Source organism: Chenopodium album, chromosome 1 (genome assembly GCF_948465745.1).
Source record: "Chenopodium album chromosome 1, dcCheAlbu1.1, whole genome shotgun sequence".
NCBI lineage: Eukaryota > Viridiplantae > Streptophyta > Magnoliopsida > Caryophyllales > Amaranthaceae > Chenopodium > Chenopodium album.
The window spans coordinates 36,622,967-36,641,936 of NC_137834.1; the positions used below are offsets into that span (position 1 = coordinate 36,622,967).

At 35.4% G+C, this 18,970-nt stretch overlaps 1 protein-coding gene across 3 annotated transcripts; it reads right to left on the reverse strand.

Annotated features, from left to right (window-relative positions):
- Positions 1–1,975: 1,975 nt before the first annotated feature.
- On the reverse strand, positions 1,976–17,391 carry LOC145555447 (CLP protease regulatory subunit CLPX1, mitochondrial-like). 3 transcript variants are annotated; one of them, XM_081617189.1, is made up of 15 exons: positions 16,529–17,390; positions 15,260–15,321; positions 15,063–15,163; positions 13,834–13,913; positions 13,125–13,175; positions 10,032–10,106; positions 9,021–9,098; positions 8,438–8,494; positions 5,197–5,267; positions 4,965–5,064; positions 4,754–4,858; positions 3,086–3,148; positions 2,862–2,984; positions 2,558–2,716; positions 1,976–2,182 (listed from the first exon to the last, which is right to left on the reverse strand). In XM_081617189.1, the coding sequence occupies exons 1-15, from the start codon at positions 17,333–17,335 to the stop codon at positions 2,111–2,113; spliced, it is 2,004 nt and encodes a 667-aa protein (XP_081473315.1). In that variant the 5' UTR covers positions 17,336–17,390; the 3' UTR covers positions 1,976–2,110. The 3 variants fall into 3 exon arrangements, with proteins under 3 accessions (XP_081473315.1, XP_081473325.1, XP_081473320.1); XM_081617199.1 differs by having other exon boundaries at positions 15,063–15,158; positions 16,529–16,919; XM_081617194.1 differs by lacking the exon at positions 1,976–2,182 and having other exon boundaries at positions 2,558–2,709; positions 16,529–17,391.
- Between the last annotated feature and the right edge of the window lie 1,579 nt (positions 17,392–18,970).

Consider the following 18,970-nt stretch of genomic DNA (forward strand, 5'->3'; position numbering starts at 1 on the left):
AATGTGACTCCATAACTCACTTCGTACCATCATCCCCGATCCTCCTTTCGTGATTCCGAACCATATGGAGTTAGTAATATCATGAATTATGAATGGGGTGTATCCTTCACGGGTCAATCGTTGTTGCCTTTCATTGTCCCTTAATCGTAGTTGCCTTTTATGATCCATGAACGATTTACAAGTTCCTTAAAAAACTTGTCGGCGGCTTCCTACTTTGCTTTGTCCCTAATCGTTTTTCCTAATCGTAATGTCAATTCCCACTTCCTATGAGTGTCAAGCATATTCACACATCCTTTAACGTAGGCGCACTTCAAACGACACCTACACCATCCCCACCACTCAAAATCGTCATCACTCAGCCCACCACCTCAAAATCTTCCCCTTCCCCTAGCCACGAAAACCCCACCCTTCAAAAGAGGCATTTCAAGGCCGGGATGGGGAGATGAGGGTATTCTGGTAAAGGGAGCGATGAGTGATATTTATGTCACACCTAGGCTAGGTTTAAGATTTAATCTTTTCTAGTTCAATAATACGAAGTACTATTGTGGCTTTCCGTTTGTCCGATGAAAGATATATGTGTTTATAGTTGTTTTCAATGAATTATGATATATTCTTTCGTCATTCCCTCTATTCTGTAATCTTTGTTTGCAGGTACCTTGCCCTTCCGGAGCACATAGAAGATGGCACAAAGGCTAAGGTAAAAGGAGAAGATTGGAAGGAAAGGCTTCATGCATGGAGTTCGACCGAACTAGCTTGAGTACGACCGAATCAAGAGGTTTGATCGAACTATTGAAAAGTTCGGTCGCGAGGTTCGGCCTAACATTTGAATAGTTCGGTCGAACGAGGGAACCTACCCTCAGTTTGCCTGATTATAACTTTATTTTGTACAAGCTAATATAAGCCTTAAGTTAAGACGTTTTTAATACAACTTTTAGCTTAGCTTAGCTTAACCTAGGGTTCTTAGCTTAATTCTAGAGAGAGAAAACACTTAAACTCATGATTTTGGATGATTTGCAATCAACTCTTTTAAAGATTAATGAAGCTCCTTTAGTAATTTCTTCCCTTGAACTCTTTATTTGCTTTCTTTTAACTCTTTACTTACTTGCTTTATTTCTTTTTTTTGCTTGTTAATCAAGTTGATGCTTGTTAATTTGTTTGATTTATCTTGTTATTAGCATGATTGGTGAGTAGTTACCCAACTAAGAAAATGGTGATAGGTTAGCCTAATCTTGAGCATGTAAGGGGATTGGGATTAAGGGCTGATTAGTGATTTAAGTCTTTGTTTTCATGATTTTACCCATTATCTCTATTGAGTGCCCAATCAATGGTTGTAGCTGGGCGAGTTGACCTTGATTAAGACGATAGTGTGATTAAGTGATGCTCATTAGATGATTCATTACCTCATTTCATGCATGATTATGACAACAATGTGATTTTATATGCTTGGGAAAGTAATTGCTCCTTACAGAGTAGACCATGCCTTTAATCATCTTTCATGTATAGCTTAGTTTTGCTTGATTCCCAAATCCTTTCCCTTGACGTTTCTTGAGTGACAATTTGCCTCGAACCATTTCCTTATTGCTTGTCGCATTTGATTTCTTCCCTAGTTTAATCGTAGTTTGTTAAGTGTTCGATCTTTCATTCAACTTGGCCAGCTAGATTAATTGGTGATAGTGTTTGTAGTGCTTAGTGTCTCCCTTGGGTTCAACCCTATGCTTACCTTTATGCATTTTAGTTTTGCTTGGGAATATAAATTGTTTTAATTTAGTGGTTTGCATATAACGTGTTTATCCCTTATCACAATTTTTTTTTTTAGCATTTTTGTGATTATATATCGATCCTACCGCCTCATCATCAATCTAAAGCGGGATCTCGATCTTGACAACCTTGTTCCTTCTAATACCAAACAGCCGTAAGGGGCTGTAGACAAGTCAATGGAACGTTAATACAGATTTTTCTATTAAATTAAAAACAATTGCTAACATAATGCACATATATACCTCACAGTAACCCAAAGGTAACACAATACATTGATACACATTTCTCTTTCGGATTTTCTTTAAAAAATTGTATATTAGAAAGCATTCCGAAAAAGAGGTTTAAAATAATATTACAAGCTCATAAATCTGCACTCGAACTGCAAATCACTTTCTGGCGATTCAACCTTTATCTCATTTTTCTTCTGCAAGCAACAAAAGTTTTCAATGATCAAGCTCTGATAAAACTTGATAGTAAAGACGGACAAATCTTTATACCCTAACTACAGTAAGTTGAATCACATAAAACCATCCAGCTAACTGTACTAAGTACTCTGTTATTCTCTAGTAGCTTCATGTAGTAGAATTACATACAGACCAAGGCAAAGGGTGGACAAGGAGATTATTGGGCAATGTCAGGAAAAAAAGATTAGTGTGAGTGGTTTAATGTATTTAGTGGGGTAGGAGGGGATATAAGGCTTGCAATAGGAAAAAAACAAAAATTTTGAATGAACAACCCACCCAAATAATTAATTAAGTGAAACCCAAGGATTTATTTAGTGTAAGAGTAAAAGAATTACCATCGGATCACTGGATTTAGTTTCTTGCTGAAAGTGTTTTAATGTATGGTCTCCACGCAAAATTTTGGCTCCCAAACCTGTATCATCAACTGATCCAACAGCTTCTGCATCCACCACAACTGCATCTACTCGATCAGTTCCTGTTTTGGCATCTGGAACCTGCAGAAGCAAACACCGTGTTATAGCACTGTTCTGTCACGGAATACATGAAACGAAATTCTCCTATGCAGTTCCTATAGGAAGATTGCCACAAAAAATAAAGTTCCAAGATCTTCAAATTCCTACTGGGGTTAAAACAAAATACCTCAAACATAGCATCAGTTAAAATGGTCTCCAATATTGATCTTAAGCCACGCGCACCAGTATTTTTCGCCATTGCTTTTCTTGCAATTAATTTCAAAGCTTTTTCTGTAACATGAAATTTGACCTGCATCACTTGAAAGGTCAAAAAAACAAGTATAATAAATTATAACTAAATGTGATGGGAGCAGACTGAGCAGTATAAGCAAGATAAAACAGCCAACTTACATCATTCATGCTAAACATCTTTTTGTATTGTTTACCAAGTGCATTTCTCGGCTGCATGAGGACCTGGAAGACACCCAAAAGAACAAAGGTCACCTATAAACCACATTTTTGGAGGGTGGAAGCTACATACTTTGGGAGGGGAAAAGACAGACACTAGCATTATACTACGATTATATGGCTGTCCTATTGACATGAGTTTATCACCTTCAGTTTCTTAATTAATTGCATTTTATTGCAACGTACTATACAAGATTGCACACTGCTGATGATATAATTAATCAATATCAAGGAGAATACTGTACTATACAAAAGACTGACCCATGCCCATTGAGTTTCATTCCCAGTACATCCCCACTTTACCCCTTGAGTTAGAATATGAGACCTACAAGGAGAATACTAGAAATCCGCAAATCTAAAAACTAATAAGATCCTGACACAAAAATAAGATTTCAAACGGCTTTAAAGCATTATAATATAAATAACTCAAGCGAGTTTAGCGAGACTCGAGAGCCTGATTGCAAAAGTTAGTTATGATGACACAAGTCTTTTATTGTTGTAAAAAAGGGCAAAGAGCATAGCTTTAACAAACAAGAGAATATGAGAATTCTGCAGTTACTATTGTAAAAAATTCGGGTCTCAAAATCGCAACAAAAGTTGAGAGATCAAATATAAACTTTAGTATAATTATTTTTTATTAAACAATTACATGTATTTGAATTCTATTATTTCTGGTATACCTTGTAATATTATACTATTGATACAAGTAAACTACTCAGTTTTACAGATATTTCTAGTAATGAAATTTATTTGTCGGAAAATGGCTGTAAAAAATTACCAACTATCACTGATATGTGCTATACAACACAATATCTATTGTAAATACCACCAACTTTCAATCATTGTGCACTAAACGATATGCAGTTGCCAAAGTATAAATTAAACGAATATATTCTGATTGGTATAACAAAAATTTATATTTAAATCTAATCAAAACGTAGATTATCTAACAGTACTTATATTGACTATATATGTTAATTAACAAACAAAAATCAATTTAAAGCCAACTTAAGTGTTAATTAAATCCCAAAAAGTTAATTAAATCAAACAAAAATTGTTAATTAAAGTTGTTAATTAGCTACCAAAATTAATTTACTTGAGCTTGATTAACAGTAAAGCTTGTTATAAAATTATTCTACTTATTTTTTTTAATAATGACTATATCAAGTCAGTATATTCCATTTATGTTCCCTCTCCAGGCGCCGGCATATCATTAAACACACAACGATTGAAAGTTGATATACTTGCAGTAAATTCTCAAGGTCGTGTTATTTAAACTCCTCAAAGAATGTTTAACTGAATATAGAGTTATTGTCATACTTCATGACTTTGGATATGAATTGATTTTATAGTACTCATCTGCATTAGATAATTTACAGATGAAATCAAAAGGTAAATAATCCAACATCCAATATGCATAAGCCATAACAGATTGGTACTAACCATATGCAAGCAAACGACTCTCTCAAAAGAGAAGCACACGATAGCTTTTATAGGTTATCAAAAGCATTTTGGTAACCAGGGGAGGGGTTGAAAGAGATATGGACCAAGTTCGTGAAAACATTTTGAGTAAGAATTAGGTAGATCAACTACAAGAAAGCTGAAACCAACCTGGACGAGTTGATCCTCATTCAATGCTGACAAACTCACTAAAATTGGAAATCTGCCGACAAATTCTGGTATGAGACCATATGCAATAAGATCACTGCTTTCTACCTGCATATCAACAGCAACTTGAAGGTTAAGTCAATGGTCTAAGCTACACACAGACAAAAAAATTGAAGGGACAAATTTGGAAGTATGCTTAAGATTTGGTTATCACAATTTCTAATAATGAAGATGCAACCACAGCATCAGTCGTCCTGCCAGATCTCATGTTAGCACGAACTGGTGCTCCAAAACCAATCGACGAATCATGACGCCTGACAAAACAAAAATAGTAATTACTCTAAAAAAATACTAAACACCAAATAGAGCAGTTTGTAGGAAGACTAGGTAAGTTGGGTAGCAATTTGAAGAAAGAAATAAAATTAACAAAACCATAAAATACACACCTTTCAGAAATAGTTTTTTCCAGATCAACAAATGCTCCACCACATATGAACAAAATATCTTTTGTATTGATCTGTTAAGTATCAAACAAATATTAAATGAGAACAGAACACTTTATCAGTTAATCCCTTTCACATTTTAATTCACAAGATGCCATGAGCGTTCAGTTGCTTATGTTTTCCTAACCTGACTGCCATTACTTCACCTCAGCTCCATAATACGTGTACTACTTAATTTCCCAACCTATCATCAAGGTTATATTACTTATAGATGTCTTGACTAAGCAAAGAACAAACTAAACATTTCTTGCCATGTCACATGAGTTGAATCCAACTTTCTGTCAGCTGAAGTCCACTTTCTATCCTCTATTTCTTATAATTTCTTGGAGTAGCTAATTGCCCTTCTTATTATTACTCAACAGCTCACTACTGCCAACATTTATAACCTGGCAGGCTGAGAATAGCACCTCTGGTTTCATCCCAGCAGCCCACTCCAAAGCTTGCATTATCTACCCACGGGCTACTGTGGTGTCTGCTGCCACTGCACATTCCTCCCACAACAGTCATCAACCGGCCTCCCAATAGCCACCACATGGCTTCGCCCCAAACCCACGACCCCCTCACTTCTTTGGGCAAGTCTATACTACTATGCTAGGCGCATGACTACTGCCTCTATGCTTGCACCTAATGTCGTTCTTCCAGTGGCGTATCCAGGGATACAGAAGTGTGGGTTCGGAATCATTAAAAAAATATACAAGTCCTCCATTTTTTTTTTAATTGCAACGTTGGTGATTTTATGCTTGCTGCTAATGCTCATTCTATAACTAAAATATTTTAGGGTTTTTCTAAGCTATGCCCCTAAGGTAGTTGAGTTTCTAAGGTGTACCCATGCTTTTAGAAAAACCCAATATTTTAAGTTATGTTTTTGTAAAAATTATGAATAGTTGATATCAAAAAAAATATTTTCCGAGGCGAATTTAACAAAATCACACTAAACTAAATAAATTTTTTAACATATGATAACAACAAACGATCAAAAGGAGTGTGTACAAATTAAATGTTGCAATTAAAAATGGACGTAGGAACTAGAAAGTTTAAATTAAATTTTAATAGATACATTCAAATCCGGATTACAACGGATACCATATAACTTAATACAATGTAATACCCTTAAAAAAAAGGGGGGGGGGGATTCTGCATGCAAAAACATTTGGGTTAAGAAATAAATCATTCGAGTTTTCATACGCTTTGGAGAAGAAAGTTATATATATATAAAAAAATAAACCTTTTTTTTTTTCAAAAAACCAGTGGGTTCAATGAACTCATCCTAATAAGCCCCTGCATTCTTCCCACTATCCCTCTCCTCCCAACAACACTATTAGGAGTCAATATGGCATCTACAAGTAAACACCATCTTAATCTTTGCATCATATCTACTGCCACTACTGCACCCTATTCTCATGCTCAAGCCATATAGGAACCAATTTGGAATGTAGCCGTGCAAATGAACTTAATGTTAGACAGCAATTGGAAGTTGGTGCCTTGCCATCATTTCTTGTGGTTGTTTAATAGCAAATTTAACAAGGCAATTTTGGCACAATGCACAACTATGGTAAAACTCAGCACATTGGTGTTGATTACTTTGTAATGTTTCGTCTGGTGGTGGTGAAGCCAGCAACAATTCGTACGATGCTAATTCTTGTTCTTACTCACTTATGTCTTGCATGAATTGGTTGTAAAAAATTTAATTTCCTTTATGAGTGTACAGTATAGCATATAAGCAACAACTTTCTCCAGGTTTTGCTAGTCTAAATTTTCCAACTCATCTATTTTGCTTTCGGAAAATGTTTATTAGAATGAGGCATGCTTAGCACCATCTGCTGGCTGCACTACTCAATAAAATGGAATTATTTATTCATCTACAAAAAAGGCAGAGAGTTTGCTCATCTTAATCTATGTTCGTTGGGCTTCAATCACAGACTCAACGCTGAATTCCCTAAGACAGATTTAGGGAAACTTTCTTGGTATTATAACAGTACCATATATGAGTTTAATGAATTAATTCAGTATTGCATCTATTTTTGAAAGAAGATTGATGGACTAGAAATAGTCCTAAGATTTTGACCACTTCTGTTTTTATTTGAAAATATAGTGGATTATATATGGTTTAGAAGTTCCAAAAGAGGTGTTATACATAGCAAAAGGGCATATGGCAACAAAAACATGTCTGATCAACCAAGTTTTCTTATGCTTAAATTCATTAAATGGCTATGTCATATTGTCATTGTATGGACATGCTTGAGATACAATGAATCCTATGGGAAGTATAAAATTACAATAATAGTGCTGTCTTGATGTGCAATGTGAATAAAAAAAGTATTTTAAGCCGGGACTGGAGAGAATGCTAAAGCTAGTAAAACAAAAAAAACGTGTCACATGGCCATATATATATTGCATTTACATTACAAAGATAGTGATTGAAAAAAAATAGATGAAGGAACCACATAAACAGAAATAATTTTCATTGGCTAGAGTTTTTATTCCCCAAAGTCTAAAAGTATGGTTTGCTATCACCAATAAATACAAAGGGTTCTATGCAATGGCCATTATTAACACAGGTCCATTGGAGGCATACCTCATAAAGAAAGGCTATATAGCCTATAAGATATCCCATAATAAAGAAGAATGCAATAGCCTTCTAGGCTTCTACAAACTAGCTCTAATGTAAGCAGGCCAAATTCATCTTTAAAACAGAACATTGTTCATTTGTTCAATCAGCCATTGCAAACATTTTTTGCAAGAGTTATACATCATCTGCAACTTGAAAGAAAGCTCAACTGATTGAACTTGATGGTCTCCCATGTAATTAAAACAAGGCTGTTATGTTAAATGTCGTTCGTTCAGTAACAAATTCATTATTTGCCCAACTGCAAAATGTCATTCTGTAGCGTTTGATTCAAAATCACACACGACATCCTTTATGTACCCTTATTTTCTACGGCTCAACCCCATAACTGTTGTTTTAGTGAATCTACTGGCAGAGAAATTATTCGGGTGGTTACCACAGCAAAAATTTAGCCAGAAGGATTAATTACAGAAATGTTCAACATGGAATGAGAAATCATAGGCCCATGGAATTAAAATTACGCTAAACAATAGGCAACACAGGAACACAAGCGTGGAAAACATGTTATAGAGCTGACAACAACACAAATAAACAGCAAACATTAAAATTGTGTTTTACCTGTATGCTATCACCACGGGGATTCTTCCGAGCACCCTTGTCCGGAACATTTACTATCTAACAAAGAAGATAGATTCAACAATCAAGCTAACAAGATAATTCTCATTCAAAATCCATGCAGCGGACCAGGGGCAGGACATGTGAATGTAGACAGCAGCAGCATACAAAGATGAACAAAACCACTAGTGAAATCAAGCAGGTGGCAATTATTAACAGCTGATAATAAATTGTATATGCAATACCTTCTCAGAGAAAACAGATTGATTTGACATTAAGCTCCAACAATAATATCCCCATTGAATAACATATTAAGTTTCAGCCATAATTAATATGCTTAGCAGATGATTTCAACATATATATTAACATATCACTGCAGGAAAGACAGTTTCAGACATTTAGCCCACGCAGACAAGAAAAGGCACAAATCCACCCATGCAAAAGTTTCATATCTAGTTGATATAGTCAAAATAATAATATGGCACCAGGGGTCATGACCAAACCAGCCAACATGTGAAATTTAAATCAAGAAACTAGAAGCCAGTATAAGGGAGTCTGTCGTTTTATATGATAACAAAAAACTTACTGTTCCTTCTAACATTTTCAGTAATGCTTGTTGAACACCTTCACCAGATACATCTCTTCCAATGTTTGAGCTCTCAGACTGCAGATATTCAATAGAGAGAAATTCAGCTATTAAGATAACACAAAGGAAGGTATAAAGAGAGAAGACCAGCAGTTCTCTTAAAACCATACAGATAAAGAAATAGCACTCAATCTTCGTTTAAAAAAAAACTGAAAAAAGTAGCATGCACATAAGGGAAAAGCAATATATAACTCTGTCCCACCAAGAATATGTTTGTACTTTGTAGACACGAGAATATATTACTTTCCAAGCAATTACCAATATGACCACAAATAAAGCTGATCATAGCAATAGCAAGCATAACTTACTCTGCCCAGAATTTCACAGGAGCTCGAGAATAGTCACAAGAAACACTAATGCAAAAACATCAAAGTAACAAGTGGCAGCATGTCTTTCCACTTACACGCCACAAAAACTATAGGAATCGTCCATGTCTAATCGTTTTCTTCTTTTTTCCATATACAATATGGTTCAATACATAGGTTTCTTGAGAAAACAGGCATGAAGTCAGATCTTATAAGGTTTTTTTTTTTTTTTCCCTGAAACGAGCTCATATATTTCAGACACTATAGTCGGTTTTACTAACTGTCCAAACAAGTGTTTTATAAAGAAATAAGTTTTCTTAGCCTATTTATCATTTCAGCTACAATTGAAATGCATCTTTTTGCCTTTCAATGTTAGTCCCTGAATCTCTAATGATTCATTGACCTTATAGACAAACTTACCAAAACACATTCTTAGTATGATCACACTCAAATGGAGAGGAAAAAAATAAAGAGGTCTCACATTTGCGAATGCCATGATTACAAAAGTTCAACCCTAAAGATGTATATAAAAAAAAGAGTAATAAAGATGTATCTCAAAATGACACCAAGGTGTCACTGTAAAACAAAAAGAATAAAGCCAAAAATCAGCATACTATCAAGCTATCATGTAATTAGAAGTGAGTACCTTCTTCGTAACCTTATCCACTTCGTCAATGTAGACTATCCCTTGCTGGGCAGCTTCCACATTAAAGTCAGCAGCCTATAGCCAAATAAGAAGACAAAATAAAAAATGTAAGATCAAAGACAATAACATGATGTACAAGAAGATGGTCTGCTAATACCTTCTTTCTATATAATAAAAATTTATAAAAATAAAAATAAATAAAAATAAAAATTTGCTTGGGTGAAAAAATTCAATACCTACTACAACAAAGGAAATCAGGGGGGAAGAGGGGGGGGGGGGGGGGGGGGGGGAGGCTCATAGTGCTTTCAAGTGTAAAAAATTACAACACATAACATTTATGAATGCTTCCTTTTCTTAATCACTGTCTCTTCTTCCCTCACCCTAGAAAATAGATACAGAGATGGTAAATAATAGGAAAAAAAATGTGTAGACTATAAATACTAACTCCATTCTTTAATTATAACTACAATGTTTTAGCGACCAAACTTTGCAAACTTTGACCATACTGTATCAAATAGCACGTAATCATGTTGATCTTGTAAGAATTTAGATATTATTTTAATGTGTCCTTTTGAAATTTCATAATAAATAATACAAATACATGATTAAAGTGTGAACAGTTAGCATACTCTAAAATCAAAGACCAAATCCGGGTATCATCTATTCTTCCCCAAATTTCATTCTCTAAAATTGGAGAACAAATCTGTTCAAACCACAAAAGGAGTGAGTTTCCCATAAAAGGTGCCCAAAACCCAGAAAATAACTTCAAGATATGGAATTTGGTGTCTAATAAGGTCAGGTTGTAATTATGTCATATTATGAGATTGATTGTGCAGGTGTTTTGTACTCAAGGGCAACGGATTTTAAATTTGAACTAAGACGCATTATACTTCTTCAGTACTTTAATAATCCCAGCATTTAGACTTCTGCAGTATTCAGATACCACCTACATTATTTTATTTTTTTTATGTACTTAGAAGACTACAAAAGAGAGCAGGTACTGGGGCATGTGAACAAAAACCTAGGGAAGGATGTTGCAAGTGGGGTTTATGAAAAGAAAAGTAAGAAAGATAGTTGGTTTTGTGTAAGAAAAAGTAGGAATGAGAGTTGCATATGTGCTAATAAGCAAATCAAGCTTTGCCAAAACAGGAATGGTAAAAATGTAACTTACAAAAACATAGTTAGTATAAATTTGACAATATTTTTGTTAATAGTGTATGAAAAGCAAAAGTTATTATTCTTGCACTGTATCTTAATACATGCAACAAGTTGACTTTCAATGAGTATATAATAAAGTCAGCTTGTTGCATATATTATAGGAAAAATACACTTTAATAATCCCAACTATTGGCGATTTACCTAGAATAATCCCAACTAAGGTTTATTTTCTAACAGTCCCAACTTTGCCTCTTATTTTCTTTCAGCGGTCCCATTGACCGGTAACCTGTTGAAAAGGTAATTTTTTTTTTATTTTTTTTTATAAATACCACGTGTCACACGTGATTAGTTTAGAATTTAAAAAATTAGAAAAAAATTTAGAAAATTCATTAAGAATCTAAAAATAAAAAAAAAACAAAAAAACAAAAATTTTATAAAAATCAAAAAATTAAAAATTAAGAAAAATTCAAAAATTAAAAAATTAAAAAAAAAATCAGAAAATAAAAATACAATCAGAAAATTCATTAAAAAAATCAGAAAATTGAAAAAAAAAAATCAAAAAATATTAAAAAAACCAGAAAATTAAAAAAAAAATCAGAAAAGTAGAAAAAAAAAATCAAAAAAAATTAAAAAGTAAAGAAAAAAAAATAAATCTGAAAACCCACCCAGCCACCCTCCCACCACCCCGTAACCCTAGCAAGCCACCCTCCTTCTCTTTCCCTGCTGGCGGCCAACCCCCATAACCCCCTACAATGGCCGGCCAACACCCACTCATCCAGGAAACCACTCGGCTGGCCCAAAACCACCCCCCGTAACTACCCCCTCGCTATTCCCCGACCAACAAAACCACCCCCTTCCTCTTCCCCGACCCCTAAAACAGCCCCTCCTCTTTTCCCCTACCGCCGAAATGGGCGGTTTTGATGGTGGGGGAAAGGAGGGGGGTTGTTTTGAGGGTCGGGGAAGAGGAGGTGGTGGTTATAGGGGTGGTTTCGGGGGTGATTTTGGGTCGGCCGGATGGTTTCCGAGCTGGATGGATGTCGGCCGGCCATTTTAGGAGTTTATGGGAGTTGACCGCGGTGTGGAACGGGGAGGGGGTGGCTGGCTAGGGTTACGGGGTGGTGGGAGGGGTGGCTGGGTGGGTTTTGGGTGTTTTTTTTTTTTTTTTTTTTTTGTTTCTTTAAATTTTTTTTATAAATATTTTTAATCTTTATTAATTTTTTGAAATTTTTCTAATTGTCTGAAATTTTTTTTTTTGTAATTTTCATATTTTTTTCAAAATTTTTTTTTGAATTTCTATTTTTTTTTTTTTTGAATTTTCTATTTTTTTTTCTATTTTTAAAAATATTTTATTTTATTTTTTTTCAATTTTTTGATTTTTTTGTATTTTCTAATTTTTTGATTTTTTTTTTATTTTGGACCAATCTTGTGTTGACATGTGGCATGTGACCTGTTGTAACAGGTTGTTGACCCGTAGTTGACCGGTTGGGACCGTTGGAAGAAAATAAGAGGCAAAGTTGGGACTGTTAGAAAATAATCCTTAGTTGGGATTATTTTAAGTAAATCGCCAATAGTTGGGATTATTAAAGTGTATTTTTCCTATATTATATAACAGAGGAAGTATGTACCAATTATCCTTCGGTTTTTTTGGCCTTCAGATTCAATAGACAATATAAGAAAAGCAATAGAATCCCAGTTGACAAGAAAAATCAACAGTGAGCTACAGCCAGCACAACAAACCATTTTTTCTTTCAAAAATGAAAAGGGTGTGTGCAAGAATTATTGGCGTAAATAATTGTAAATCAGAGAACCATGAAGCCATGTAAGCAAAAGAGGAAAAAAAAAAACATCATGCAAACATGAATCAAACAGTAAATTGTACTGTATAACAACCTTAATAACAAATCCAGCAAAATGGACAAGTTGTCCGTGACATACCGTTAGTAGCTTAAACAATATTGACTCAACATCTTCCCCAACATAGCCTGCCTGAAATTAAAAAAGAACATTGCTCACGTCAGTGATGCACTGGTGAAATTGTAAAAAGAGAATGTTAGGGACAGTGAACTAGAGGATGACCAAACAGAATGTTGGTGGAAGTGTGGATTGTTGAACTATTATAGAGGGCATCAGGGCCACGCTGACGTGAACTGGAAGTGAAGTGTACTGTTTAGATTTAATATTCGAAGCATGAACCGCTATTAAACAGGAACCAGCTTCATCTCCAAATTATCTCAACAGACAAAGAAATGAAAGATACTATGTCCCACGTAAAGGAAGCTCTTACAACATAAGGGAATGTCCTAAAGTATAGTTGTTGTCCAGTTTCCATTGTATATGATTCATCTGTAACCCCCCACAGACCACCTTCGCAGGTAACAATAAAAAAAAGAAAGCAACTAGAAGTCAAGCCTGACTTTATTTTTGCAATCTAAAATTGAATAAGTGAAATCAGGCTTAAAGTAAAGCCCGGCATCCCTAGTCTCCCTCATCTTGCAATCATATTCCAAGTTCTAGAATAAACCCATATGGACTTATATGCTACCGCATCACATACTGTCATACTCACCAATTTCATAAGATAAATACGAGTATCAACTAACCATACACCACTACTAGTAACAATCAGATTATATAAATCACTTACTTGAGTTAATGTTGTTGCATCTGCAATAACAAATGGCACATTCACCAAGCGAGCCATTGTTTTTGCGAGTAATGTCTTCCCTGTCCTTACAGCCAACATCAGTGCAAACATATCAGAACAAACTTGTTCATCAATCATCACTCGAAGGGAGAAGTAAGCTTTATGATGGACGCTAGACCTGGCAATCCTGACCCAGACCCGATGACCCGACCCGACCCGACCCATGACTCAAAAGCGACCCGAAACAGTGACCCGAAATTGACCCAAAACCCGACCCATACCCGACTCGAAGTGGAATTGACCCGAACCTGAAATGACCCGACCCAAAGTTGACCCAAGACCCGAAACGACCCGACCTGAAATTACCCAAGACCTGAAGTCGACCCGATACCCAAAGTGACCCAACCTTTGACTTGAATTAATTAACCCAAATAGACTCGAAACCCAAAGTGACCCAAACCAAAATTATCTTATACTTTAAATGACCTGAATCTATTTAAGCTAAAGACTAGCTGAGCAAACCGAAATAGAAAAAAACCGCAATCAAAATGACTTAATTTTTTTTTTACTAATTTGTAATGTGTAACCGTGTAAGTAATTTACAAATTTTGAGTATTACTTTTCTCGATTTCTTCAGTCTTTTATCTCAATAAGTTATTAGAAATTTGTAAAAAGATTGAAATTTAATGACTATTCTACGGAGTTTGTCCATAAGATTAAAAAAATTAACTAAAGCTCGAAATAAAAGTCACAATTCTCACAAGTCTAGAAAAAAAAAATAGTACAAAAATAATGAGTACGCAACATAATGTTCAATACCAAATGAAATTACAAAATAATCTAAAGTCAAACAATTATTGTATTCCATTAAAAAAGTAGTCTTAATAAATATAGTGAGTTTCTCGTCGAAAAATATATAAACATATATACAGAGTTGAATTTAACCCATTGCATCGACATGAATATGACCCGGCCCGAAGTTAACCCGAAGATTGACCCGACCCGAACTCGACTCGAAATGTTAACCCGAAACCCGACCCAAACTTGAACCGACCCAAACTCGACCCGAAATGTTGACCCGAAATCCGACCCGGCCCAATTATCAGACCAGAAACCCGAACTTGACCCGATAACTTTTTGACCCGAAATGACCCGAACCAGACCCAACCCCAATGACCCATTTGCCAGGTCTTATTGGACGCTATCTACAGATCAAAGGCAGTCCATACCACAACCAGTTGGACCCATCAATAGGACATTGCTTTTCTCCAATTCAACAAGATCAAAGTCATCTTGTTTCACCTCATTGCCATCTACATCTGTACCTGACCTACCATTTCAACTACAAAATATAAGAACCTCAAGGAATCAGAGGTACAAGCATAAAAGCATAAATTTAATTAAAAAATGTGTCAAGAGAACAAACTGATTTTGCTCAGAAGTGTAATATATTCTCTTGTAATGGTTGTAGACTGCCACTGAAAGTACCTGCACTCAAACAATATCATCAGAAGAAAAACAGCTGTCGTAAAATTCAAAATATTAAGCAGTTGATAAAATATGCCTCAAACAAAAATCATTAACAAACTAGGATAAAATTGGCACACTTTTTAATAATAAAAGGGAAAAAGTTGATGGGTGAGTGACCCAAAAAAAAGAAAAAGAAAAAAAAACTTACCGTAAAGGAATGGGCAAGTGATTAGAGCGACACAATAAGAATAATGCAGCAAAGAAGTTGAGGTGGAGGGAACAACAAATGCATTTTATACACAAAACAAAGCCACCAACCTAACAAAAAGATTACTCTTTGAGCACAATAAATGTCCACTTACTTAAATGGCACTACTAAACTAATATTGAAAAATTTTACTCGGTCTATCTGAATGTTGCTACCTAAATGGAGACAACTATTGAAGAATGCACAAAGATAAGTTGTCAATCCATTACGTAACCTTTTCAAATTACTTACCAAGTTTACTGAATTGAGTAAAATTTGCATTAATAATTCAAAGTAGCATTTAAAACTTTTAAGAGAAAAAATATAATATATTGACATCTAGAGCTTTAGCACAAAGGAACAGGAGCTATCATCTAATTACGAATTACGGATTATGCCAGTTTTTCTTTGAACTATCACAATCAAATGACTCTTAAAATCCCAAGCCTTCATAGCTCATTGAGATACCCAGATCAATCAGGAGTAAAGGAAAGCTCAAGAAAAGACATGAGAATCTCCCTCCAACCAAATACACCACATATTACCATAAGTGCTTTGCGTCACAATAACTTCTTCTCCCTGTCCAAAACAAACCCCGCAAAATAGATTTGTAAACAATCCACCACCATCAAAGAGCAAAACCACGGCTCTTGATGCAAGGGCAAACAGTCTCCCCCAAAGGTAACTCCCCATTAGACAATGTAGGAAACAAGTGTGCAAAAGTCACTAGCATCTCAGCACAACACACACATATTAGGTGAAAGAGCTAGCCTCGGCCTAAACCTTTTTTTTTTCCTTTATATAAAATGAGTACATAGAAGTTTCAATACCTTACCTTCTCCTCTAAATGATTTAGGTAATTTTTACAACAACAACAACAACAACAAATCCTCAATAAATGATTTAGGGTCAGCTAACATGAATAATACCAATGAGAGTAAAACCATAACAAAACAAGAAGAAGTTGCAATGCCTTACCTTCTTCGCTCGTTCCTGCCCAATGACAAACTCATCAAGCCCTCTACAAATCTCCTTAGGCGTGGGCAAACTCTTCCCCAAATTCGCCCCGCCCCACCCGCTTCTGTCCCCAACCGCACCTCCTCCTTCCTTGGGCACTTCTCCAGGCACACTATCACATTCCACCCTAGTAGCAGCCCAAAGATTATCCCCAGAAAGCAGCGTCGAACCCTCGGATGAAGAAGAAGAAGGAAGATCCCTGACATAAGACCTCAACTTCTGCCACATAGAAACTTTCTCATTTTCATCTTCACCATTATTATCATCATCATCATCCTTCACAAACTTCCCTTCCATCATCATACCATCCTTATCCTTATCCTTCCCTCCAACCTTTCCAATCTCAAAGAAACTCCCCTGCAATGGCGCCAACTTAAACGGCCGAAAGTAAAACGCAGTTTTGCAGTGAGCACAAATGTTCAACGCTTGATAAACACCCACTTCGTTGGGTGTAATTGACAATGGACGATTCGAGAAGAGGATATTCATTTGCTTTGAACAACGAGGGCAATTGACGACTGCCTTGATTTGGTCGTAATTGTCGGAACTTCCTTCCCATTTGAGCCGACCTTGAAACCCTAACCCTAATTTGAGAAATACTGGAAGGGGATGAGATGAAAGGAAATTGGTGGATTTAAGGGATTGGGAGTGTCGGTGATAATGGCTGAGGTGTTGTTGAGATGATGAAGGAGATGGCAGAAGAGAAGTGGAGGAGAGAGAAAATCGAAGGAGTTGTTTCAGATTTTTTCGCCGGAGAAGTTTCGACATGATGATTAATTTGTTGTCGGAAATTTCGAACTATAATTTCGAACTATAAGAGCACCCTGTCACGGGTCATCTCCCTTACCAACTATGGGCGTCATTTGGGTCACTACGCAACAGGTAGGGGTGTTCAAATCCGGGTACCCGGATATTCGGATACCCGGGTACCCGGATCGGTAAATGATAAGTCGTCCCGTGTCCCGTCCCGGATATTCCGGGTACCCGGATTATCTGGGACGGGACATGGGTACCCGGATTTTTTTTTATATTTTTTTAATCAATTTTTTTAAATCTAAAATCTGGTGATGCTGGTTGTTTTTATTTGTAAAAACCTGCTAAATATTTTTTTTTTTTACTGAATTTGCTGTGATTTATTTAAAAATAACATGCCGTATTTTTTAAAAAATAAAATAAAATTTGTTGTATTTATACTTTATATAGCATGCAATACCTTTTTAAACTAAAACAAAATTCAAGCAAGAGTTTAAGGACGGAAATACAAAGTTTTTGAGTCTTTAATTACATAACTTCAAAACATATAAAGTACAAATAATGGCACAAAGCCGCACAACAAACGAAATGGGAGGGCTTCAATTCATTCACTTGTGAGATCCGATATTTTATTTGTCTCATCAATAACAATCGGTGGACGGTGGTTGTTCCAAAACCAAGTCTTTCATTCCTACAAAACACAAATAATGCAATAACATAATTACATATCACATATAGATATGAACTGGATATAATTTAAATGAAAAGAGAATGATAAAACATAAGGAAAAAAAACAGAATAATAAACTGGAAACAGGAAGTTAAAAAAAAAAATCAATAATCCATGCTTATTCAGATAACTATTAAATATTTATATTGTCATAGAAATGATAGATCTATAAACATTAAACAACGTAGCCAAATTGCAGTTGAATGAAACTAGAACTTTACTCAAGAATCAGTAATCTAATGGAAAGTTCACCAAGTTCAACCAAGAATGATAACGGACACATGTAAGTAATGCAACTCGCGACAATTTTCATGTTCAAGAAATTACTTGCAAATTATAAACAATCAAATAAAATTATACACATAATCGAACACAAAATTATCAAATTCAAGAGAAATCAAACACAATATCCATTATTCAACCCGATTACTCAAAAATTCACATAAAGAACAAGAGAGCGGTGATACAAAGGCAGTTAATGTTTAGTTCTAGCAATTGATGATAAAAAAAATAATTAGATTAATAAAAACTAAAGTAAATAACATGAAAAAAAAACTACAAAAATACCACGAAAATAGTACAAATAAAACTAACCTGAGATCGACTGATGTTTGATGATGAATGTGGTTGAATTTCGAGTGAAGAATTGATTGAGATGATTTTTTTAGAGAGAGGAGATGAAGCGCAAGTAGGAGGAAAGAGAGAGGAAATCTGACTGAGTGAATGATGGTGGCTGTTTTTTTGGGGTGAGAAAAATCAAACCCTAAGTCTAAGTGGGCTGGGCTAGTTGAGGGAGTAACAAAATAATTTTTTTTTAACGGGTATCCGGGTACCCGAGAATAGCAAAGCTTGTCCCATGTTCCGGCCCACAAAACTATTATTTTAGCGGGACGGGTACCCAACCCGAAAAAAAAAGAAAA